General features: G+C 45.0%; 1 protein-coding gene across 1 annotated transcript in view; it reads left to right on the forward strand.

Annotated features, from left to right (window-relative positions):
- The window catches only part of Slc25a26 (solute carrier family 25 member 26), an 82,426-nt gene that overhangs the window by 57,323 nt on the left and 936 nt on the right, over positions 1-24,167 (forward strand). The window contains exons 6-9 of the mRNA XM_048356119.1: positions 1,726-1,770; positions 4,774-4,843; positions 12,379-12,443; positions 13,546-13,619. Of these exons, the coding sequence (XP_048212076.1) occupies positions 1,726-1,770; positions 4,774-4,843; positions 12,379-12,443; positions 13,546-13,619 (254 nt within the window). The remainder of the gene's footprint in view (positions 1-1,725; positions 1,771-4,773; positions 4,844-12,378; positions 12,444-13,545; positions 13,620-24,167) is intronic.

Genomic DNA, 24,167 nt, shown 5'->3' on the forward strand with positions numbered 1-24,167 from the left:
TGTGGATATTTTAGTGGTATTCTGATGTGAGTGTTCTGTTGAACAAAAGAATTTTACTGTAAATATACCTTAGAAGTGATATCTTCATGACCCTGCTGTTATAAATTGCCTTAGTGCTTGAAGTGTTTGTGTTCACTGTGGAGCTGTTTGTGACAGTTATTCCACATGTGTGCAGCACATTTCCACCATGGTTTTCTATCCTGGAAATGATGGCAAGTGTGCAACACAATTCAGCTTGAAGAACTTTGAAGAATTTTCACACATCAGGAATTTATCTTACTAGAAGCCAAAAATAAACATAATTATTTATGCATTTATAACATACTTAATTGTCTTCGGCTGTAAGTTAATTCTGTTTTAGAGAGTAAAGTTGAGGTCTACTGTTGGTTTGCTTTTTAAAATAAATATCCAATGGAATAATTTGGGTCTCCAGATATATGATTTTTAAATGACTTCTTTAAACCAAAGGAACAATTGGATGAATAGGTTTAATAGAGGAAAATAGGCCAAGTGTTCATCTATAGGATGCACAATCTAATATCATTAAATACCAAAATAAGTTCAGATAACATTCAGGCCATACTGTTAAACAAGAATAGTTACAGCAAGGATTGCTATGGTAAATTTTAAAGCTCTTTTCATCTTACAAATGTGAAATATTTACATTTCTGTTAGAATATGGTAAGTCTACATCTGAGAGGAGAAAGACCAAAGAAGAAAATAAAATAACCTATGATACTTCCCAGTTAGTCCTTTGGGGCATATTTTTTATTACATTTCATAAGTTTTAGAAAGTGAATCAAGTTTGGGGTTTTGATAATGAGTTGAAAATAAAGGTCATATTCAGATCACACCATGCCAGCTCCTTTTGTGTTTAATAGCCAAACAAATAGACTACAGTTGCCTTCTCTAGTGGAACTTGGACATTGAGAGTGAAATGGCTGACTAACATCTCTGAGGTTCCGCACTGTCAAATTCAAGCTATCAGCATTGATATTTTCCCCTCTGTCTTTGCTATTTCCTTATGAATAAAAGACAAGATTTTCTTTCTGTGGCCACTGTCAGACTCAAGTCTACCTCTTACTCTAGCAGAGTAATACAGATGTTGCTGATAAATTTCTGGTTAAATACAAAAACTGGAGAAGCAACTTCATGCCGTAATTCACAAGAAGCAAATCCCTGTTCATTTTCAAGATGGTGAAGCACACACACTTGCTGATATGTTCAAGTCCACACTGGCCACCATTAGGAACTGAGCTGAAGACAGAGGGCATTGCTGGGGCCACAGTGTGCCCAGACTTCATCTCTACAGCTCTGGCCCACTGGGCAGGGAGGACATGGCACACAGGTTCCCGGGAAGGGTCCATTGGGATGCAGGCTTATTAATACACAGAAACATTTACTTTGTGTTTCAGTGGCCAGGTCCTGTCCACAGTGTGCTTTTCCCTCCATTTCACACTGTCACTTTATGTCCTTGGGCTAGAAAAGCTAGATGATCTGCAGCTACATTGCTCCTTTTTTTCCTCAACCTATATATCTACGAATTTGCTTAATCTTAGCTATTTTTATGGATATGTATGTATATGTAAGGTTGTGTGTATATCCATATATGTGTGTATATAAAGTTAAAATGAAATGGCTCTGATAATAAAAGGTTTTACAACAAATAATGCCAGGAAAATGCTGGTTTTTCTCACCTGATTTGTTTTTTCTTCTCTTCCCCAGATTCCTTTCTCCTTGGTCCAGTTTCCCTTGTGGGAAGCCTTAAAAGTAAGTTTTTCAATGTTCATATGCAATCTTTCTCTAATTTTCTCAAATAGAATGTAATGGTTCATTTAAGGCTCAGTATTACTAACAGCTGAGAAGATCTTGTGCACATGATTTGAGCACAGTGAGCCTGGAATGTGCAGAGCAGGCGGGACTGAAGAAACAGCCTTGTCTTTGCATCGTTCTATATTGCTGCTGTTTCTCCACACAGATGTGTTTTATTTCACTGTGCGAGTGTGTGTGTGTGAGAGAGTGTGTGAGAGACAGAGTGTGTGAGAGAGAGGGAGAGAGAGAGAATGTGTGAGAGAGATGAAGGGGGGAGACAAGGGGCGGAGAGAGCGACTGAATGAATAACAGCAGCAAGGCTAAAGGAAAGACAGGAAAGGCCTTCAGTGGTTGAAAGGCCAAGACTCCTTGACACATCAGGCTTTCACACAGTGAGACCAAAGGAGGATATTCTTAGGAGAGGATCACAAAGGCTCAATAGCTATGTGCATAGGATCATATAAAATGATGCTTATCAAAATAAACTCCAAGAAATGGAAACCCAGGTTTTTTACTTTACTTTTTGTGGTTTTTTTTTCTTCTTGTGGCTGTTTTTTTATTTCTATACCTTTTGGCTTGTATGTAAGTTTATCTGATTTGGGGAGGGTAAGGGGAAGCACAGAAGTGGTAGGACAAAGGGTGAACTATTTCAGCAGTGATACTCACTGGACAGTATTTTGAAAACGAACTATACAACTGGGAGAAAATGAGGGAAGAGGTGACCTTGTTCAAAAAGAAATGTACTGGGGCTGGGGATATAGCCTAGTGGCAAGAGTGCCTGCCTCATATACACGAGGCCCTAGGTTCGATTCCCCAGCACCACATATACAGAAAACGGCCAGAAGCGGCGCTGTGGCTCAAGTGGCAGAGTGCTAGCCTTGAGCGGAAAGAAGCCAGGGACAGTTCTCAGGCCCTGAGTCCAAGGCCCAGGACTGGCCAAAAAAAAAAAAAAAAAAGAAATGTACTCAGTACTGACTTAGGTAACTGTGACCCTTCTGTAGATCACTTTTACAATAAAATTTGTTTAGTTATTTAAAATATTTTCCCATTGTGCTATCTTCTAAGGAAGCTTTTCTTAGCACACCTGCAAGCCAAGCGTGGTGGTGCACTTCTATAATTCCAGCACTCAGGAACCTGAGGCAGATGTTCTTGAGTTCCAGGCCAGCTTAGTCTGCATAGGAGACCCTGTCTAGGAATGTGTGCTTGTACACACAAGGGAAATCAAGAACATTTCCAATAGCCAGTCTCCTTCAACTTGGAAGTTCTCATCAATACAAACAAAATGTCATTAGAGTCATGTGAAAATTACGTTTTTATTTGAAATAAGGGGAACAGTGTAGAGTTGGGGTAACACACAAACACCATGGTCTCTGTGACATGGAAATTCTTATTTAGATCCACAAATTATGATAAAAGTTTCTGACAGGTCCTTCAAAAAAAATCTTCTCATATACCTAGATTGTAGAAACAGATTTTAGTGCCTTAAGGATATTTCCGTTCTAATTTACATATTATACCATAACTACTGGATGTCAAGGTGCAAGTGGTAGTGAGGAATCTGATGTGGTTACTCCCTTTACTGTCCTGTTTCTCTACAGAACATATACTTCCTGAGGAACAAACTACCCACCTTTGAACTTTCCCCCACCTGTGGCTGTGAATAACAACAGTGTCTATACTCCATACGTGAAAGCTTTAGCATAATGCCTACAATGTGGCAGATACCTAGTGACTGCTACCTGTGTAGCTAATAGTCATCATTTATACTGTTACATATATTTTTATTTCACTTTCCAGTCTTAGTATTACATTATTTAAGATAAATCAATATCTTTATCTTGTTTTTCCAGCCAGTTTCATTTAGCACAATTTTTATGCCCCATCAAATACATGATAGTACATGCAATTTTCAAAAATGTCTCCTTAACTTGTACATTATACTTTTTTACCAGTCTCAGATTGTTGGGTTTTGTTTTTTTTCTTTTATAAATTTAAAGTTGCTCTGAAATTAATCATTTGTAAATAACACTCATGTGTTTAGATTGGTCTCAAACATTTTATGTTCAATGTCTTATTTTTAAAAAATCAAATTCATATTCAGATGAATTGTTTTGAATATTGGATATTTTAATGTTCCAGTGAGGCAGTGATCTTCGTGTGGAATTGGTGTGTTGTGTGTTATAAATATTACAGCTGGCTGTCAAGGTAGCCACAATCCTAGATCTGAATCTACTTGTTTACCTCAGACCACATTACCCCATTGACATCCCAGTTTCACCACTAACTCATTGCTTGAATGTTGACAAGTTACTTAACATCTGAGCCTCAACTTCTTTGTCTATTGCAAACCACAAAATGCTAAAAATTGCCCATATCTGTGAAGATTGTTGCGAAGACACTGGGAGTAAGTGTGTTTTATAACTGCTGTTAATTTCAGTATGTATGTATGCATGCACGCTTGTATTTATGCTGGTGCTGGGGCTTGAACTCAGCTTCACGTGTTCACATAGGTTTCTTACAGCTGGTGTTCTACAACTTTGACAACTTTTAAATTAATACTCAGGTAATAGAACTAATATCTTTAAAATTTGCGCAGAAATATTTAAAAGAACTGAGGGATTTGTCATACTTATTCAGAACTGACTTGTGAATTGCAGTGTATATGTTTAGAATTTTACAAGAACAATGTAAAACACTTCATTGTTTTAAAGGCATAATATCTGTGTATGTATGTAATATTCCCTGAAATTTGTTTCCTTTGCATACTGGATCATAGCTGCCACTCTTGTTTCTTTGACTTATTTTAGAATGAAGTCCTTGGGAAAGTGTGTGAGGTCATCGCTGAAGAATGCCACCAAAATAACTCCTCACTTTCGTTCCCATCCCCAGAGCTGACCCACAGCAGGTTCCGATAAACGCAAAGATTCAGTAACTTGTGTTTTTCTTTCTCCTTCCACACAGGCCCTCTGGTCCTGGCGGCAGGATCGAGTGGTGGATTCTTGGCAGTCAGCAGTCTGTGGAGCTTTTGCAGGTGCAAAGGATTATGTTATACTGGGAAAGACCGAAGAGGGGGGGATGTGCAAATATTAACTATGCAAAAACAACATTCTTTAGGCATTCCAGATTGTTGAGATGGAAGAGCATCCCTAGCTGAGAGAAGAGAGTGGGGTGGGGTGGAGGGAAACGTACTAAAAAGGTGTCTCTCTGAAAGACAACCAATTTGTTTTCGACAAGTTTCCTTTTTTCCTTTTATCTTTATGAAAGCTTTCACTCAGGCCGTTGGCTTATCTTAAAGGTGATTTATGAAGTCCTCCGAGAGCAGGGCTTGCTGGGGGCTGGGCTCTGCAGCTGTCTGCCCTGAGCGGTGCTTTGGCTGTGATTCACAGGCTGTGTGACACGTCTGACAGCATGGCAGATTAACTGGTGTCTGGAGAGCCCAGGCTGCCCGCAGCTTACCAAAGGCTGAACCGCACCAGGCGGAAACGAGGGCCGCTCAAACACCTGGGCATCTTGGAGCCATTAAAGCGAGATCAGAGTCTCAGTGCACAGTATTGTGTCATGCATCACAGAATCATGTGAATTTCCCAGTGAGGTCTTCATGGAACTCAGGTGCTTTAAAGAATAGACTAAGTGATATTCTCAAAGCATAAGAGAGAAGCATAAGTTGTCATTACAAGTAAGGTTGAATTTGAATTACAGTTGTTTAGATGTAAAGCCACTGAGTTCATGGGTGGGTAGGTAGGTGTAGGTCAATTTTACTGGGCAATAATTCTTTTCCTTTTATTCCTTTAATATTCCTTTTATTGTGATAGTGATTAGGAAAACAGAAATCATGATGTTACAGGATTTTTTTTTTTTTTTTTTTTTTTGGATACTGGGGTTTGAACTCAGGGACTCGTATTTGCCATAAGCCCCTTTTTGGATTTGTTTTTGTTTTCAAGATTGGCTTCCAATTTATGCCCAGGCTGCCCTGGGCTGTGATCCTCCTATTTGTACGTCTCTGAATTGCCCAGCTGTTGGTCCAAGTGCAGTTTTTGTGTGCAGGCTGCCCTTGAACATGGGTCCCTTGGTCTCCTCCTCCCAAGTTGCTAGGATTGCAGACTTGAGCCATAGCAGCTTCATATAGTATTCTTTGCTTATAGTTAAAGCCATTCAAGTTATGGATGTGCTCATCAGAAATAATCTTGTCTCCAGACATGACACCAACCTAGACTGGTTAGAATGGGCCGTTGTTTCCACTGAGACAGTCCTTAGCTGTGCTAAAGGAGTGGTATCTGCTCATTTCACATGGTCAGGAGTCATTCCTACCTAACCTAAGCGAAGTACCTGTTTTTGTTGACTCCCTCTTGGGTCTCGGTGACAAACGCATTTTTTATTCTGATTTCTAAAGCCTTTTCCTAACCTCTGCTTTAACACTTACACTTCGGCTTTCCACCTGCATTTGAAAATCTCGGAAGCCTAGAGGCACAGGTGCCATGCATTGCTTCAGGCTGCTCATTTTAAAAGAGCCATTTTTTTTTTACTCAGTCCAAGTTACTGCCTAGAACATCTGAACTCAATTGAGGTTTTCCTTAATGCAAGCATTACAAATACCAGAATTATAAGCACAATAATCCAGACTTAGCATCTTCGCTTTTTCAATACATCCAAATTGCAAAATAGCACAGAAACCAAGTTACATCATGTAAATAAACCTTGTAACTCTCTTCTTAAGACTTTTCCAATTTTAATCCATCCTACGGGGCAGTTTTAGAAAGACCAGTTTTTACCATCAGGTTTCCAGTGTTTGTCTGAAAGCAAAAGAGACAGGATGAAGAAAGGCCTCCATTGGCCTGTCCTACAGAATGGGCATCTACCCATCCCACTCCTTAGAGCTTGATGAACTGCCTTGGTGCCAGCTTAGCCTCTTCCACCATGCATGGACTCCCCGAGGGCCTGTCCCACCATGCGTGGACTGGCCAAGCTGCACCCCTCCCTCCTGAGGATAGGCTCACAGGCCTGCCCCAGGTTTTTCCTGTCCTTTCCTATTGATCTCTGAATGAGAAACCCAAGCAGTTCTTTAATAACAGTGATAAACCTTTCCATCCAAATTTCTGACATTTAGTCCCAAATCTTAACAGTGGAAATAAATTTCAAGTTCCCAATGCCTTTTGCAAAATGAACCAGATAGCTTGATGGCAGTGCAAGCAGCCTTATGCATTAAGGTACCAAATTTATTTTTAATTGTTGTTTCTCTTTAAAAACAATGCAATGTCCTTTTAGACTTTTGGTAATGCCCAAACTTGATGACCTTTTTGGAGTTTGCACTTAAACTCACCCATTTTTACATGATGCTGACAGTTTTTAATTTTGAACATGTTCACACACACACACACACACACTCAATAAGACCTTAAAGAGCACAAAAATGAACATTAGACCATACATTTTCAGTGGCAAAAGATATTTGCCAATGTTACACTTGCAGGTGATCAAGATTTAAGATTCTTTTTTTCTTTCTTTTTTTATTATTAATTAAATTTTGTTGACAAGGTGTTGTGCAAAAGGGGTACAGTTACATAATAAGGCAGTGAGTACATTTCTTGTGATATGTTACACCCTTGTTTTTCTTTCCCCTCCCTAGATCAGGTAGACATATATACAATACCCAGTGTACCAAAATCATATACAGTAACCATGTAGCATATGCCAAAGGAGATTCACCTAGAACTTTAAATGTAACGTCAACAATAGAATCCTCCTGTGTCCTTCTCTTGGAGTTGTTTTTGCTTATCCTCGTCTTACATGATCATATGTACATAGCTGTTGAGCTTTTGTGATCCACTGATAGGTCTATTCTAGATAGGTCTATTTTATGTTTAGTAGTTGTTTGGTTTTAGCTACATAATGTAAGGTCGCTGACTCAAACCTGTGGAAATACTTCCATTTGAAAAGAAGTTTTTTGGTTTCGCGGACCTGCTCTCTACTGTCTCCCCCACCTTAACAGTCATATATCAAGGAGACCATGCCCCTTTGTTCTCTGTGTTCTAGGTTTGTCTCACTCAACATTATTTGTTCAAGTTCTGACCATTTCCCTGCATAAACCAATATTTTATCATTTCTAATCGCTATGTAGTATTCCATTTTGTATAGGTACCACATTTTTTGGATCCATTCATCTGTAGTGGGGCATCTGGGTTGTTTCCATATTTTGGCTATTGTGAATTGCAGTGATAAACATGGATGTGCAGATGTCTTTTTGATATCCTGAGACTTGTTGTTCAGGATAGATGCCTAGAAGTGGTATGGCTGAGTCAGGGTATCTCTATAGATGCTGAGCTTTTAGAGGAACCTCCATACTGTTCTCCAAAGTGGTTGTACTAATTCACACTCCCACCGACAGTGGAGAAGGGTTCCTCTTTCCCCGCATCCTCTCCAGCATTTGTTGTTGGCCGAGTTCAGAGTATAGGCCATTCTAACTGGAGTGAGGTGGTTAAGATAAAGCTTTTTAACAAATAACTTTACATTCTCCAGCCTCATTTTCCAGGGCTTGCTTGTGTTAGCTAGGCATTTTAGCATCAAATAGAGAAAGCTGTGTGTGGGGGGGGGGGTCCCCTAGAGCTAACTCTGCCTACCCTGGCCTCTGTCCCAAAGAAAGTAAGGTGGTTAAGGACTCTTCCCTGCCAATGCACCAGAAGTGTGATGGGGTTTGGGGGAGGGGAGTCCCTATCCCTCCAAAAGTCCACCACTCAGAGACATTCCCAAGCAAAAAGATGGATTTATTGGGGAATCAGAAATGAACTGACCAGTCTGGGATGCAGCACAGGTTTGGGAGCTGAAACTGCGACAGTGAAAGTGGGCTGATCGGCCAGGGACACAGTGCAGACTTGGGCGCTGACACTGTGACCCCGAGAAGCCCTCAAGTTGGTGATTATAAAGGTAAAAGCGTAGCACAGATGTAGGCAGTTGATGCAAGGGGTTGGGGGTAGAGCAAACAACAAACAAGTTAAGCAAGACATTTACAGAAGCAGAATTTTGGGGTCAGGTTGAACTAATAATCAAGATGGAGTCAGCTCTACTCCCTACAACAATCTTATTTTTTCAGATGAGGTTCTGATAAAAGTGAAGGAGTTTGTCCAAAGTCTAACAATTCCATCGTCAGCAAATGTACATAGTTAGCGGGAGACAAATGCCTTTCGTATTCCTTTTCCTTTCCAAATTTTATTTGGTACAAAAGCTGATCTAGAGCAATAGGGTTACTATTTTGAAACATTGTTGGAGGAGAAACATGCTTGGAAAGCCATCAGAACTGTGCGAAGGTGGACACTGGGTGAAAGGCAGGGGCAGCCTTGCCAGGACGGAGCGGCGAGGGGCGGCCCCTTCCGCTGGCTTGCGGCCTTCCCCGTGCAGAGAGGCGGTGGGCAGTGTTGACTTCAGATCACAACCCACTTTCTGCCCCCCAGTTTAAGCTGGCTAGATGCGGCCTTGAGCCGTCCTCTGCGCCATCCTCGCCACTCGCCCTTGCCGGTGCTTGTTTCGTAAACTACTTGGCACAGATGGCCAAAACTGCCTCTTGAGGCCGGAGGTGTTGATGGCTTGTCACGCTCAGAAATTCCCCTGGCTTCGGGTCAGGGGTTAAACACGGGGGATAGAAAGACTTGGCCAACTTTCTCACTTCAAGTTCATTTCTGAATGTAAAAGCGTTGAGTTCCCCGAGCACTCACGCCGTCGGCAACGATGGTGCTGCTTGCCGCTGTGCTATTTCTCATCAGTTTCTCCTCCTAAAGGCCTGTCTGAGAGAAAGGGTAAGGGAGAGAGATCTCTCCGTGGATTTGGAACTGTGGAATGAGGGATACGTGGGGAGCAAAGGAGGCCTGACATCATCCTTAACCCACACCTGCGCGCACTGGGGACACCTGCGTGGGGACTGCGAGTGCAGGGCGCTGGAGGGCGCACCTGATTTTCCCATACTCACAGCCTGGAGGAGCAGCCGCTGCGGCAGGGCCCCCGGGAGCTGCCTTCGCCACCCCCACCCTCACTGCTCAGAGGTCGGGGCTCCGGAAGTAGTTTAGTTAGTGTGTTCTTATTTACCCCTTATTCACTGCATGTCAGAAGCCTCACCCTCTCCCTTATCATGGCCATGTCTTCATAAACCCTTATTTTTGTCCTTCTTGCAGCCCCCTGAGAAGCCTTGTGGGGTCTGGGTGCTACAGACCCTCAAATTGGTTTGTGAACATTGCCTTCAAAACTGTTTCCATCCCGGTGGTACAGTGTGGCCCCATGAAGCGAATGTCTTCTGGGTGGAGTGTGTCTTCATACTGCTGTCATGAAGCAGAATCTGTCAGAGAACCTTGCAGGCATCCACTTTGGTGGATGAACGCTTGCAAGGGGCCAAAAGAAGTCTCCTTTGATGTAACCACACTTACAGTCCTTGGTAACTTTTAGGCCGTTTTAATTGATTGAGGGTAGTTTCAAATAGGAAAATGAGGTTTAACAATGAGACAGATTTTATTGTTTTTTGTTTGTGTCCATCGTGGGGCTTGAGCTCTGGGCCTGGGCTCTGTCCCTGAGCTCTTCAGCTCAAGGCCAGTGCTCTACCACTAGAGCCACAGCACCACTTCCAAGACAGATTTTAATGTGGCCTGTCTTCGAGCCCTTAGGTAGTAGAAAGCACAAGTTTTGGAGTCAAATGCATATGACCTACTGTGTGGTCTGGCAGAAGGACAAATGGGAACAGGAACACCTGTGGAGATGAGGCACTGGAAAGAGAGACAGCAGAGCCCCACCTTTTTCCTCTGCCTTCTAGAGGCTCAGCTCACATGTTCAGCCTGTAAAACTGTAGACACTTGTTGGGGCAACCACTGAGCATTTTGAGTGTCTCCTGTGCACTGGGCGAGAGCTGGGAAGAAAGCCACCCTTGTCCCTGTCCACAACAGCTAATTCCTTACAGCTAGACACTTGCCTAGATGTGGTTTGTCTGCTTGTTACAGAGAACACCAAGGTACTAAACCAGTGGCCAGGAGCTGTGGTTCTGAAGTCAGACTTAAGAATCAATCTGAGCTCTGCATTGACTTGCTCTTTCTGCCAGTGCGCTTCCAGAAGCGGCAGTGCCCCGCCCTCAAGCATGGGGCATCTTACAAAGTCCTATAGCTGGAGAGCTAGTAGTTTACCTATAGCTGGTCACGTGGTACAGCAGCTTACAAGCCATGGTCCTGACTACAGAGAACTGTGTTCGAGGCCAGGACCTGCAAGGCCTTGCTGCTGGCCAGGGAAACCACTGATGAACTAGATCTTTGGAGCAGGGATGATATACCTGCCTGTCCTTCCTTTTGTTCTGTTTTGTTTTTGCATGGATGTGATGCTGTCTTGTGCTGTTCCATAATTAAAAGTGCTTCTGCTCTTCTAGGGCAAAATAAGTGCTTCAATTTTTTTTTTTTTTAAAGAGTGGGACTTTTAGGACTGGGTCTACAAATATGTGAAGTGTAAATGTTTCCAAATTTCACATAGTCATAATTCTAATGGGGTTAAACAAAGGAGAGTTTCAACAAAGGGTTGACTAATTGACACCCCTTATTAGCTGGAAGGCGACCTTCTCATCTAACTAAAACTAGAAAATACATGCGTAAACGCACCTTTCCACAAGTGTTGTAACAAATGTGACCTCATAGTGGATAATCACCCCGAGGATCTTACTTTAGCTACACACTTGGAAATACACTTGGCAGAGATCAAATGCCTCTTGTGCACAAACCAGGACCGAGGGAGAACACAGCTGTTTCTAGAGCCCCCTTCAGTGTTGGACCCTCAGAAAACCTCCAAAACCCTTCAGAGTTTATTATTTCTCTCTGTAGGACCTCTTGAGATTTACAGCACATCTTCATACCATGCTAAATGCAATATTAAAACCATAAACTATAGTTTATGTTGACTATAAAAGTCTCTTACTTCCTGTGTGCACGGAGGAAAATCTGTGGGCCATTTGGCCATCACAGCGTTCAGAGAGAGAACTTAAGAGGAGACAGGCAGGTAGCGGTAAGGCAGAATACCCGCTGCCACTTGAGGGACTGGGAGATGCAGGGGAACTCCTGGGCTGTTAGCAAGAGCCTGTGAAATTCCCAAGGATTTACTCTCGAAGAACCCACCTACTCATAATATGTGTGTGTGTGTGTGTGTGTGTGTGTGTAATATTTGTATGACTGCTCCTTTTGCTCTATGTGGAGCGAAAACAACAGGCACATTTTGGAATCAGTGTGTAGAAGAGCAGCCCTAGAGAGGCACCGAGAATGCCTGGGGGCTGTGCGTGTCTCACCGGGAGAGGAGTGTGTGGCCGTATGCACGTACCTTTGCAAGATGGATTGTAGGGCTCAGGGAGAAAGCATTGCCTTTGCCCCTTTTATACATAATCCTGTATTCATGCAAGCGAAATGAAGCGTGTGGGTGAAGATTCTGCACATGTACCTCCCCGACCAAAGCAGTGAGCAGACAGGGTGCTATGGGGGTTTGGGCATCACTCTGAGGACCGGAAGGGAAAATGCTAAAGCTGGCACGTGGAGCTCATCTCCCTTCCGTGTTGCGTCTTCTGCACAGGTGGCTTTGCAGCTGTTGTCACCACCCCTCTGGATGTGGCAAAGACAAGAATTATGCTGGCAAAGGTAAGGGGGGAAGTGCTGTCATGTCTGGTTACAGGGATATAAATAAAGGCAACGAAAGCACCTGTGGAGCCATCAGTAAAACAGCAGTGAGAACAGTAGCCACAGAGTCGCCTCGACTCCTGGTAACACGTGGCAGCATGTTCATTTCGAGATCATTCTCCTGTGCATCGTGAAAGCAACTAGGTCTGAGGGTCTTGTTGGTGATAACATTTTAAAATATGTTTTTACTGGTGACAAGCCTAAGTCAACAGCTGAGAACGTAGGCTCTTTGTGGAGGCCATGGTTGACTAGAAGTTCTGAGAGTTTCCAGAATCGTTTAAAAAATTATGAAAATGTGTTCTTTAAAAAGGACAACTAGACTGAGAATTCAAGGTAGGCCACACAAATAACACATCTAGACAAAACACATTTTTGAAAAGTTGTATCCTTATCGAAGATGCTGCAAGTGTATAAAGAATTCGAGTACAGAGTGACAGGACCAAATCTAAGAATGAGGGTCATGTTTTAAATTGAACATGATATTCTTTACTAAATGTGTTTATTAGCAGCTTAAACTCTGTGTGTGTGTGTGTGTGTGTGTGTGTGTGTGTGTGTGTGTGTGTGTGTGTGAATTCTAGACCTCATGTTCTCTGGTTTTATCACTCAGTGCTGGTACTCTACCACTTAAGCCATGCCTCTAGTTCTGGCTTTTTGTAGATTCAAGAGTCTCAGATTTGTCTGCCTAGGCTGGCTTCAAACCTCACTTCTCAGACCTCAGCCTCCTGAGTCGCTAGGGTTACAGGCGTGAACCACTGGTGTCTGGCTTAGACAAGTGTTTCAATTGCACCACTTTGCAGTTCCTGACCTAGCTCAGTCTTTCTTCGGTTAAAAGCTGCGCCTTGTGCCTCGGTCATCAGGAAGTGCTGGGATGCGTGGTCCCTGTGGCACGGGGCCATGTCGGCTTCTTTGTGCACCCAAATTTGAGTGCTGCTGGGCCAGCAAGATGCAGGTTTCACTTCTGAGTGACTCCCCATACTGTTTGAAGTGCCCTAGCTGTGGGAACGGTGCCTCTGAGGATGTCTGAGCACCCAGCAGGTAGTGACATCTCTGTCTTTTCCTGCAGGCCGGTTCCAGTGCTGCCAGTGGGAACGTGCTCTCAGCTCTGCATGGAGTTTGGCGGACACAGGGGCTGGCGGGGTGAGACGGGAAGGGCTCCGGGTCTTGCCCCCTGCCCCTTCTTCTCAGTCTTTTACCCTGCCATTGGATGAACACTTCTCCACCAATGGTTTCTGCTGCTGTTCTGCTTGAGGTCTCCTTATTGGGTTGCAGTCCATGCTACATATGTGCGATGGGGATGTAGCACAGTCTTGATGCGGTATGGCAGCCCGTGGCGCCGCCTTGTCCGTTGTGATGGTGGATGGCATTCGCATCCTGGAAGCATATGGTGAATGCTGTGGTACCGTAAACTCCCAGTTATATGATACGAGAATGCAAGTGGCTTAGAAGAAAACCTTTGTGATTGTGGAATTTTAACTGTTGGTAGCGGCGGGTTCCAGCATTATCTTGGGATGGGAATGTGTTTTGCATAAGTAGGTGATTTTGCCTTTTGCTCTTGTGTTGGTAGGTGCTTTTGATGCTATGCAAACATCGATGTGTTTCCACACACTGCAGCAGCATTGGCTCCTGTATACCAGGAGTCAGTACAGCCTCTTGCTCTTAGTCTGCAAACCTGGACGGTGTGTTGCTATTCTGAACAGTGTATATAGTAAGAAAGACATGGGCGTCTAAACCTAAGTCATGTAGGGAAGGATTAGTGGAAACACTGGGCAGATTTTCAGCTGCATTAGAATCTCGCGAGACCACAGTGCAACAAGCAGTCTGTCCTGCTCTGCCGCTCACAGCCGTCCTTTGAATATCGTACAGTGCACGGCACCTCAGTTGAGCGCCATTGTTCTGTGTCGTTGGGAAAGTGCCTCAGATTTTTAGCTCCGTGTCCTAAACAGTTGCCTTGTAAAGACACTTGCCCAACATTGATTTTACGGTTCCCATTTGAAAAGCTGTGTGGGTACTGGGCTTTTACAGATAAGTGGAAGGTTCTAGCAGAGCAGAGCCACCGCCTCAGGTCGGTGAGGGTGTGCGAACCTGACACTGGGGTTGGCTGGTGCAGAACAGGGGTGCTGGTGCAAAACAGCCCCGACCTGGCCTCTGGAGGTCTGGGGCTGCTGCCCACTTCCTCCTCGCCTGCTTCCATGGAACACTCGGTTGCGGCTTCAGAATTTCCTTTTTTTTTTTTTTTTAATTTAATTTATTTATTAATTGAACACAAATTTGTTGACAAGGTGTTGTGCAAAAAGGGTACAGTTACATAGTAGGGCAGTGTGTACATTTCTTGTGATATTTTACACCCTGTTTTTCTTTCCCTTCCCTAGGTCAGGTAGACATATATACAATACACAATGTATCAAGAACATATACAGTATCCATGTGGCCAAGCCCAAGAAAATTCGCCTAGGGCTTTAAATGTAATGTCGATATTAGACAATATGTCGACAGTAGTCTTATATGAACGTACATACATAGCTTTTGGGCTATTGTATTCCACTGAGAGGTCAATTTTTGACCTTTATATGTTGAGTAGTTGTTTGGTTTTAGTTACATAATGTTGGGTTGCTGCCCCAATCCTGTGGGAAATACCATTTGACAAGCAGTTTTTGGTTTCACAGACCTGGTCTCTACTGTCTCTCCTTCACCCTTTCTTAACAGTTATATATCAGCGAGATCATGCCCCTTTGTTTTCTGTGTTCTAGGCTTGTCTCACTCAACATTATTTGTTCGAGTTCTGACCATTTCCCTGCGAATACCAATATTTCACCAATTCTAATCACTATGTAGTATTCCATTTGTGTATAGGTACCATATTTTTTGGATCCATTCGTCTGTAGAGGGGCATCTGGGTTGTTTCCATATTTTGGCTATTGTGAATTGTGCCACGATAAACATGGAAGTACAAATGTCTTTTTGATATCTTGGGACCTGCTGTTCAGGATAGATGCCTAGGAGTGGTATTGCTGGGTCATAGGGTAGGTCTATATTGAGTTTTTTGAGAAACCTCCATACTGTTTTCCAAAGTGCTTGTATGAATTTGCACTCCCACCAACAATGGAGAAGGGTTCCTCTTTCCCCGCACCCCCTCTAGCATTTGTTGTTGCCTTAGTTCAGAGTATAGGCCATTCTAACTGGAGTGAGGTGATATCTCAGGGTTGTTTTTATTTGCATTTCCTTTACTGCCAGGGATGTTGAACATTTTCTCATATGTTTCTTTGCCATTTTTATTTCTTCTCTTGTGAAGTCTCTCTTTAGCTTCTTTGCCCATTTCCTAATTGGTTTATTTGGCTTGGAGGGGCTTAGTTTTTTGAGTTCTCTGTAGATGACAGATATTAGGCCTTTGTCTGTTGCTGTGCTGGTAAAGATCCTTTCCCATATGGTTGGCTGTCTTTCTGTTTTGGTGGCTATGTCCTTAGCTGTGCAGAAACTTTTTAATTTGTAGTAGTCCCATTTGTCGAGTCTCTCCCCTATTTGTTGTGCCGCTGGGACTCTATTCAGGAAGTTCCTTCTTGTGCCTATAAGTTCTAGCGTCTTTCCTACTCTGTCCTTCAGTAGTTTCAAGGATTCAGGTCTGATATTGAGGTCCTTGATCCATTTTGAGTTGATCTTGGTGCATGGTGATAGGCTTGGATCTACTTTGAGTTTTCTGCATATGGCTGCCCAGTTCTCCCAGCACCAGTAGTTGAAGAGGCTATGTTTATTCCATTGTATGTCTTTAGCTCCTTTGTTGAATATCAGCTGACTGTAAGAGTACGGTTTTATTTCTGGATCTTCAATTCTAATCTATTGGTCTTCCGATCTGTTTTTATACAAATACCAGGCTGTTTTTGTTATGATGGCCCTGTCGTAGAGCTTGAAGTCTGGTATTGTGATACCTCCTGCACTGCTTTTTTTTTGCCTAGAATTGCTTTGGCTATTCTAGGTCTTCTGCTGTTCCATATGAATTTATGGATTGCTTTCTCTATTTCAGTGAAGAATGTGACTGGGATTTTGATAGGGATTGCATTGAATTTGTATAACAATTTGGGCAATATGGCCATTTTCACTATTTTGATTATGCCTACCCATGAACATGGGAGGTCTTTCTAACTCCTTGTGTCTTCTTTGGTTTCCCTTATTAGATTTTTATAGTTTTCATTAAATAGGTCCGTCATGTCCTTGGTTAAGTTGATCCCTAGGTACTTTATTCTTTTTTTGGCTACTGTAAATGGAATTGTTTCCATAATTTCCTTTTCTGTTTGTACATTGCTGGTGTACAGAAAAGCTGCTGACTTTTGTGGATTGATTTTGTATCCTGCTACTTTGCCAAAATGGTTTATTAGGTGTAAGAGTTTGGGGACTGAGTTTTTTGGGTCCTTCAGATATAAGATCATGTCCTCTGCGAATAGGGATAACTTGATTTCTTCCTTGCTGATGTGGATCCCTTTGATGTCCTCCTCTTGCCTTATTGCTATGGCTAGGGATTCCAGCACTATGTTGAAAAGAAGTTGGGAGAGTGGGCATCCTTGTCTTGTTCCTGAGTTTAGGGGAAATGATTTAAGTTTCTCTCCATTTAATATGATGTTAGCAGTTGGTCTGTTGTATATGGCTTTTATTGTTTTAAGGAATGTTCCATCTATTCCTGTTCTCTCCAGAGCTTTTAATAAGTATGGATGTTGTATTTTGTCAAAGGCTTTTTGGGCATCGACTGAAATAACAATGTGATTCTTGATTTTAGTTCTGTTGATGTGGTGGATTACATTGATTGATTTATGGATGTTGAACCATCCTTATGACTGTGGGATGAAGCCTACTTGGTCATGATGTATAATTTTCTTGATCAGTTTCTGGATCCTGTTAGCTAATATTTTATTGAGGAGCTTTGCGTCTGTGTTCATTAGTGATATTGGTCTGTAGTTCTCTTTTTTTGTTGGGTCTTTGCCTGGTTTGGGAATGAGTATGATATTAGCTTCATAGAATGAGTTTGGGATTTCTCCCTCTGTTTCTATTTTGTGGAAGAGTTTGAGGAGTATTGGTATTAGCTCCTCACTAAAGGTTTTGTAGAATTCGTTGGTGAATCCATCTGGGCCTGGGCTTTTCTTTGTTGGGAGGTTCTTGATTACCTCCTGTATCTCACTGTAAGTTATTGGTTTATTTAGTTGATTTATTTACCTGCTCTGCTTCCATTCTTTTAATGTGAGTGCTGAGGGCAATGATCTTGCCCCTCAGCACTGCCTTGGCTGTGTCCCATAGGTTTCTTTGTGATGTATTTTCATTATCATTGTGGCTTATGAATTCGTTGATTTCATCTTTAATTTGGTCTGTGGCCCAAGTGTTGGATAACAGTGTGGGGTTTAGCCTCCAAGAATGTGTATAGCCTCTGTGGTAACCGTTGTTATTGAGGGTTACCTTTAATCCACTGTGGTCAGATATAATACATGGGATGACGTTAATACTTTTGTATTTGCTGAGTTTCTTTGTGTGGGCTATGACATGCTATTTTGGAGTATGATCCATGGGCTGCTGAGAAGAAAGTGTTATTGGGTCTCTGTAGGGTGGAAGATTCTGTATAGATCTGTCAGATCCATTTGGGATATGGTGTTACTTAGGTCCTCAGCTCCCTTGCTGATCCTCTGGGTGTTGGATCTGTCTCTTGGAGAGAGTGGGGTATTAAAGTCTCCCACTATGATTGTGTTTGCATCTATCCTGTTCTGTAATTCTGTGAGAATTTGCTTGACAGATGTAGGGCCTCTTTTGTTTGGTGAGTATACATTTATCACTGTGATGTCTTGATTCTGGATTTTTCCTTGTATTAAAATGTAGTGTCCTTCTTTGTCTTTTTGAGTTGATTTTAATGAAAAGTCCAGCTTGTCTGAGATCAGGATGGCTACACCTGCCGTTTTGGTAGGTGCGTTTGCTTGGAAGATCTTGCTCCATCCTTCCATTCGGAGCCTGTTTTTGTCCCTTGCTGTAAGGTGGGTCTCTTGTAGACAACAGATGGCAACTTTTTGTTTTCCATTCTGCCAGTCTGCTCCTCTTTATCGGAGAGTTTATACCATTTAGATTCAAAGAGATCAAGGATAAGAGTGTTTTTTCTCCTTCCATTTTCTTGTTGGGCTGGTTTTTTTTTTCGTTTTTCTTCCTTGTGAGCTTCCTTTAGTGAGCTGCTCTTTCTGTTGGGCTCTGGCTATTGTAGTTTCTTTCTGTTTCTGTCTGTGTGTCCTGTATGATTTCTGTTGGGTGGGATTCCCCTCTTAGAATTCACCATAGGGCTGGTTTTTTATTCACATACTCCTTTATATCCTCTTTGCTATGGAAAGGTCTGGTTTTCCCCTTGAATGTGAACTCCAACTTCGCTGGATATTTTATCCTAGGTTGCAAGTTGTTGGCCTGTAGAACTTGGATGATGTTCTTCCACTCACTTCGCGCATGGTAGGTTTGTGTGGAGAGGTCTGCTGTTATTCGGATCCTCTTCCCATTGTAGTAAATTTCTTTTTTCGCTTTGGCTGCATTTAAAATTTGCTCTTTATTCTTGAAATCTGAAGTCTTGAATATTATGTGTGTTGGCGTGGCTTTTCTGGGGTCTGTCCTGCCAGGTGTCCTATAGGCTTCGGTTGCCTGTATGGGGTCCCTTGTAAGACTGGGGAAGTTTTCTGCAATAACTATTGAAAATATGATGAAGCCCTCTGCTCTGGTATTCGGCTCCTTCTTCTGTTCCAATTATGCACAGATTATATCTCTTGTCTTTGTCCACTAGCTTCTGGATTAGTCTGCCCTGAAGCTTCACCTTTTCTTGGAGTGTGGTAATATTCTGATTCTGATTGGCTGCATCATCGTCCAAGAGAGAGATTCTGGATTCCATATGGTCAATTCTTTGTGCTGTGGATTCAATTGCGGAGTTTATGGATGTCAGAGAGCTATTTATGGTTGCCAGATCAGCTCTGATCGTGGAAATTTCTTCCTTTAAAGAGTTGCATTTTAAATCTATTTTTTCATGCATTTCACTTCTCAGGATGTTAAGGTCTTCTTTAACGGAGGTTTGCATTGTATCCATTTTTGCTTCCATTTCTTTCTTGGCTTCCTGGATGTCTTTCAAGATTTCCACTCTAAACTCCTGGAATTGTTTTCTGATTTCGTTTCTGAAGCTTTCCATCATTTCTGTTAACATAGCCTCAGTTTTTTTATTCTCCATCTCCTCTTCAGTCGTGCTGCTTTTTGGAGCTGGCGAATTGGCTTGCCCTTTGATGAACTGTGTTATATTTCTCTGTGATTTGCGCATCTGGAGATCTGGGGGTGGCTTCCCTGGTTTGGCTTTGTGCTGGTTCCCGCTGGTCTGTCAGTGGGATCTTTGTGTCCTGGTGTCCTGGCTCTGGGTTTGGGTTTGGCTGTTGAACCTTGCTTCCCAGTGGGTGAGCATGACCTTCTCGGTTGTTGCTCAGGTGGTCACTCTCCCTGCACTTGGGGGCGGGTAGGTTCTGTCTCTTTCTCTGCGGGACAGTGTCCTGCCGCTGTGCTGTGCTGACCCTAGCGTGCCCCTGTTGGGGGTTTGCTGGTCACTGATTCAGCGTGGCATGGAGGCTTATCTCTTCTTTGTCAGAGGAGCTCACCTCTCAGGCAGTTCGCCCTCCTGTGTGGACTGCTCCGGGGCCGCTGTTGTTGAGGGGTGGCCCACCCACTTGTGAGAAATGCGCCAAACTGAGTGGGCACGGGCCGATGGAGAGTTCTGCCCTCCTGTGCAGGCGCACCTACTAGAGCGGGCGCTGTTGCCGGGGCCCCGCCCATCTGTGCGCTATGTGCCCACTACAACGGGCGCTGCCGCTGTGGCCCTGCCCACCTGAGCAGGGTACGCCTACCAGAGTGAGCCCTGGGTTGTTGGGTTGTGCTTGCGCCCTCCCGCGAGTCTGCTGTGGGGGGCGGTATGTGTGTGCCCCAGTGGGATCAACTGTCCAGGCGCGGGTTAGCGCCCACAGACTGCGCCTCTGCTGCGAAGGGGCTGCATGATCGGTCCCAGGTGTCCCTGCTGGGCTGTTATTGCCCACCAGCGCCTGTGATTTTAGTTGAAAATGTCCACAAGAAGCAGGCACCTCGGGTGGGGCTTGCACCGCCTGCTGTCCCCCAGCCGCTCCTGTGTCTTCCCAGAGCCTGATGGGAGCTTCCCGCCTGATTTGGGGGTTCTTTGTTCCATTGGGGTGGGGAGGGGGAGGGAGGGAGATCTAGCTCCTTTGTAGGGTTTGGGTCTCTGATAGCTGGTCTCCCGTTGGGGGAGGGGGTAATGGGGGACTCACTGGTCCTGGATTGTGTGTGTGTCCCGCGCCGCCATTGGTCCTTCGGGGGTGGGGTGCTGTGGTGCTGTGGTGTGGCGAAAGGTCGTGGTGGCGGCCCCGGCTCTGCCCTTCTGCACTGCTTGGTTCCCCTGCCGCTCACGTCCGTTCCTGGCCGTGTGGACCCGAACTTCCCGTTGCCGCCGTCACCGTGTGTCTTGGTCCGCGCTCTCCCTGGGGTCCGTAGTGTCCCGCTGTCTGGACTCTGTGCTCCTGGTGTGAGTTTTCGGTGTGAGTTTTCGGCAGTCGGTCTGCCGATCGCTGGGTCCCCTTTCCCAGCCTGGCCCTGTTCAGGCCAGGGTCGGCTGGTGGGGGGAGGGTGCCCCATAGATTCTCCGGCTCCGTGTAGGTTTGCGGCTCTTCTTTTTTGCTCCTTTTTGTTTTCTTGCATTTCTCCACTGCTTCTGGCTGCTGGTTTTGCTGGGTTCTTGATGGGGTGTTGGGTGTTGGAGTTCCCAGCTTGCTATTCAGTTGGAGCGAGTCGGGGTGACTTCCTACTGTGGCGGCGCCATCTTCCTCTCTCCAGAATTTTCACTTCAGCTAGCTGACAGCCTGTGAGGCACGAAGCAGGTAGGTCAGGCCCCTGTCAGGCCACCTTGTTTCACATTCCCGCTGGAAGTCTCAAGAGTGGGTGGCTTGGGATAGTTTTATGGAATGGCAACTCTGACGGGTTGAGACAGAGACAGGGCCTAGTAGAAAGGACTCAGGACCCCTGGTGTCTAGCCAGAGCACTGGAAGGGCTGAGTGGTAGTAGTGTTGGAAGTCCACCACTTGCCCTGCCATCTTGTGAATGATAGCTGAGCATGTGGTTGCTCTTATCTATGGCCCGTCCATTTCGTATCAACCCTGCAAGATGGTATGAGGGAAAGACCAGTGAGCCATGAAGCTATGTACTAACTAAAGATGGAAAGAATCCTCGGGTGTTGGGAGCAGTGGTTGGACCGCACATGCAGATGTGTGTGGTGGCCTTTTGCTCTCCTACAACCTAATTTCCCTGCTGTGTTTCCTCATGGTTCTCATTAGATTTGGGGTCGCAGCTCGCCAGACCTCTGGAGCTGGAGTGGAGCCGCAGCCCCTCTCCTTTGTGGAGAACTTGGTGGTGCTGGTGGTGGTGGTGGTGGTGGTGGTGGTGGTGGTGGTGTGTGTGTCAGTGACAGGACAGACCACATCGTGGCCACAGAACGTAGAAGGACCTTCCTGTGTCGGGGACGTAGATCAGTCTTCCCTGGACCAGCGCAGTGCGTATTTGATGTAACACTGCTCCATGTCAGACGGTGAGCAGAACGGAGACGTCACAAGCGGGCAAGAGCCCTGTGAGCGCCATCCCCAGTGTGGGCCGTGAAAGGGGCTGGGACTTTGCTTATCCTTGTGGGCACTGGCTGGGCAGGGTATGCAGCGTAGTGGGGAGCTGAGCATCCCACTATGCAGAGGTCAGCCTTAAGAGATGCCAGCTTTCTTAGTGATGGGATGAAAGGGTTAATTTAACGCAAACAAGCTCCGGGCAGGGTAGTACACACCTGTGGAATTGTAGCATTTGGTAGACTGAGGCAAGAGGATTGAGAGTTCAGGGCCATTGCAGGCTACATCAGAAAACGACCTCTCCAGAACAGCAACCATCAAGCCCTAACCAAATGAAGCAACCCATAACCCCTCCAGGCCTGGGCAAGCGGTTCTCAGCTATATTCTTAGGTTTCCTCTGGGGTTTCTGGGGTTCTCCCAGTACTGGCGCTGCTGGGCAGACCCGCCTGCCCGTGAGCAGAGCGGCCCTCTCACCCAGTGGAGACCGCGCGGCATCAGCCTCGGCCGACTTCCCTCCCATGCTGCCTCACTGCGGCAGCTGCAGAGCAGCTGGAGGCCTGCCTGCTGGTTCCGGATTGTGCCTTCCTCCTCCTCTTCCGGAACCTGTGGGCTGCTTCCCTTGATCGCACTCTACACCCAGCTCCCCCGTGGTGCCCAGGATGGTGCTGATGCTCCCTGGGGCTCCGCCCCGCCCCGCCCTCCTGCCTCCTGTATTTCACTCACCGTATTCTAAAGCTGCGCATATGATGAGAGCTAGACCAAGAGGCTGAGCTCAGTAAGGTGGGAGGGGCTGAATCACAGGCAAGCAGAGCCTTGTGCAGCCCAGCTTCTGTTCACCCCTCCTAGCCCCTTCCCTTGGTAGCGCAGGGCCTAGGAAGTGCATTTCTTCAGGCTAGAAAGAGATACAACAGCCTCAAATGCTTAGTTCTCACCCAGGACCTCAGGCATCTCTCTGTGTAACAGAGGTGAGCCACCTTTTCTTCTTTCCAAATTTATTTTGGTTATCCCTACAAGAGAAAAAGTTCTTCACTGTGTACTTAGTGGTGTACACGATGACTTCCCTCCAGCGTTTCTCACCTCAAGGGGTCTCACGGTAAACTCTCACTTTGCTCAGCTGGTGACTGAGACTCAAGTAGCTGGGCTGCAGGCACCCAGCAGGGATTCTCCTCCTCAACCACCACGTAGCCCGTAGATAGAGGGTTTCCCGAGTCTACGAGACACGTGCCAGCGCAGCCCCACCAGTAGTTTTCTGCCTTGCAGCCTTCGCCCTGTAACCCTAGAGCTGTGCCCATGGAGACGCTGTCGCGGTAGGGGCTGTGATGTCGTCGGCCAGATCTGCGTCATTCGCAGCTGTTTTTCAGATGTGTGGCTGTGTGGGCCTGTTGCTACCCTATGTTATACATTTTTCTGGTTGTGTCTATATCCTGCCCGGTTTTGTATTGTGTCTACCCTGTGCCATGACTTGTGTAGCCAGGTGAGGGGCCTCTGTGGATGTGTGTCACAGTGAACATCAGTTTTCTTTTTTCTGTGCCACACTTCTGCCCTGGGTTTTGCTAGTTAGTAGATGAATCTTGTGGACTTTTCTGTTCAGATTGGCTGGAACCTCGATCCTTTATATCTCAACATTGTGAGTAGCTAGGATGACAGGCTTGAGTCACTAGTACCCAACCACAGTGAACCTCTCTCTAGGAAGAAATACCTGTGAGTAACTGTTGGACACATTAACGGTTGAACTACAGAGTTCACTCCTAGAGCCATTGTAGTTTTGCCTGCATTATTCAGAGTGGCATCTGGGTACTTTTACTGCCCGGGGAATGGACGCACTACATGATATCTCCTGCCACAGCCCCCATTAGACTGTGACCAGGCAGATAGACCCACAGATGCCATTTCTTCTGTGGCATTGTACTTGTGGGTCTCCGAGGACAAAATGTGACTTGAGCTGCCAGGAGCAATAGCAGAATTACCCAAAATCCTGCTCATCTCCCTGGACGTGCCGTCCAGCCTTAGCTGGGATTCTGCCCTTGGACTCAGTGTTGGA

The sequence above is a fragment of the Perognathus longimembris genome, chromosome 10 (assembly GCF_023159225.1).
Source record: "Perognathus longimembris pacificus isolate PPM17 chromosome 10, ASM2315922v1, whole genome shotgun sequence".
NCBI lineage: Eukaryota > Metazoa > Chordata > Mammalia > Rodentia > Heteromyidae > Perognathus > Perognathus longimembris.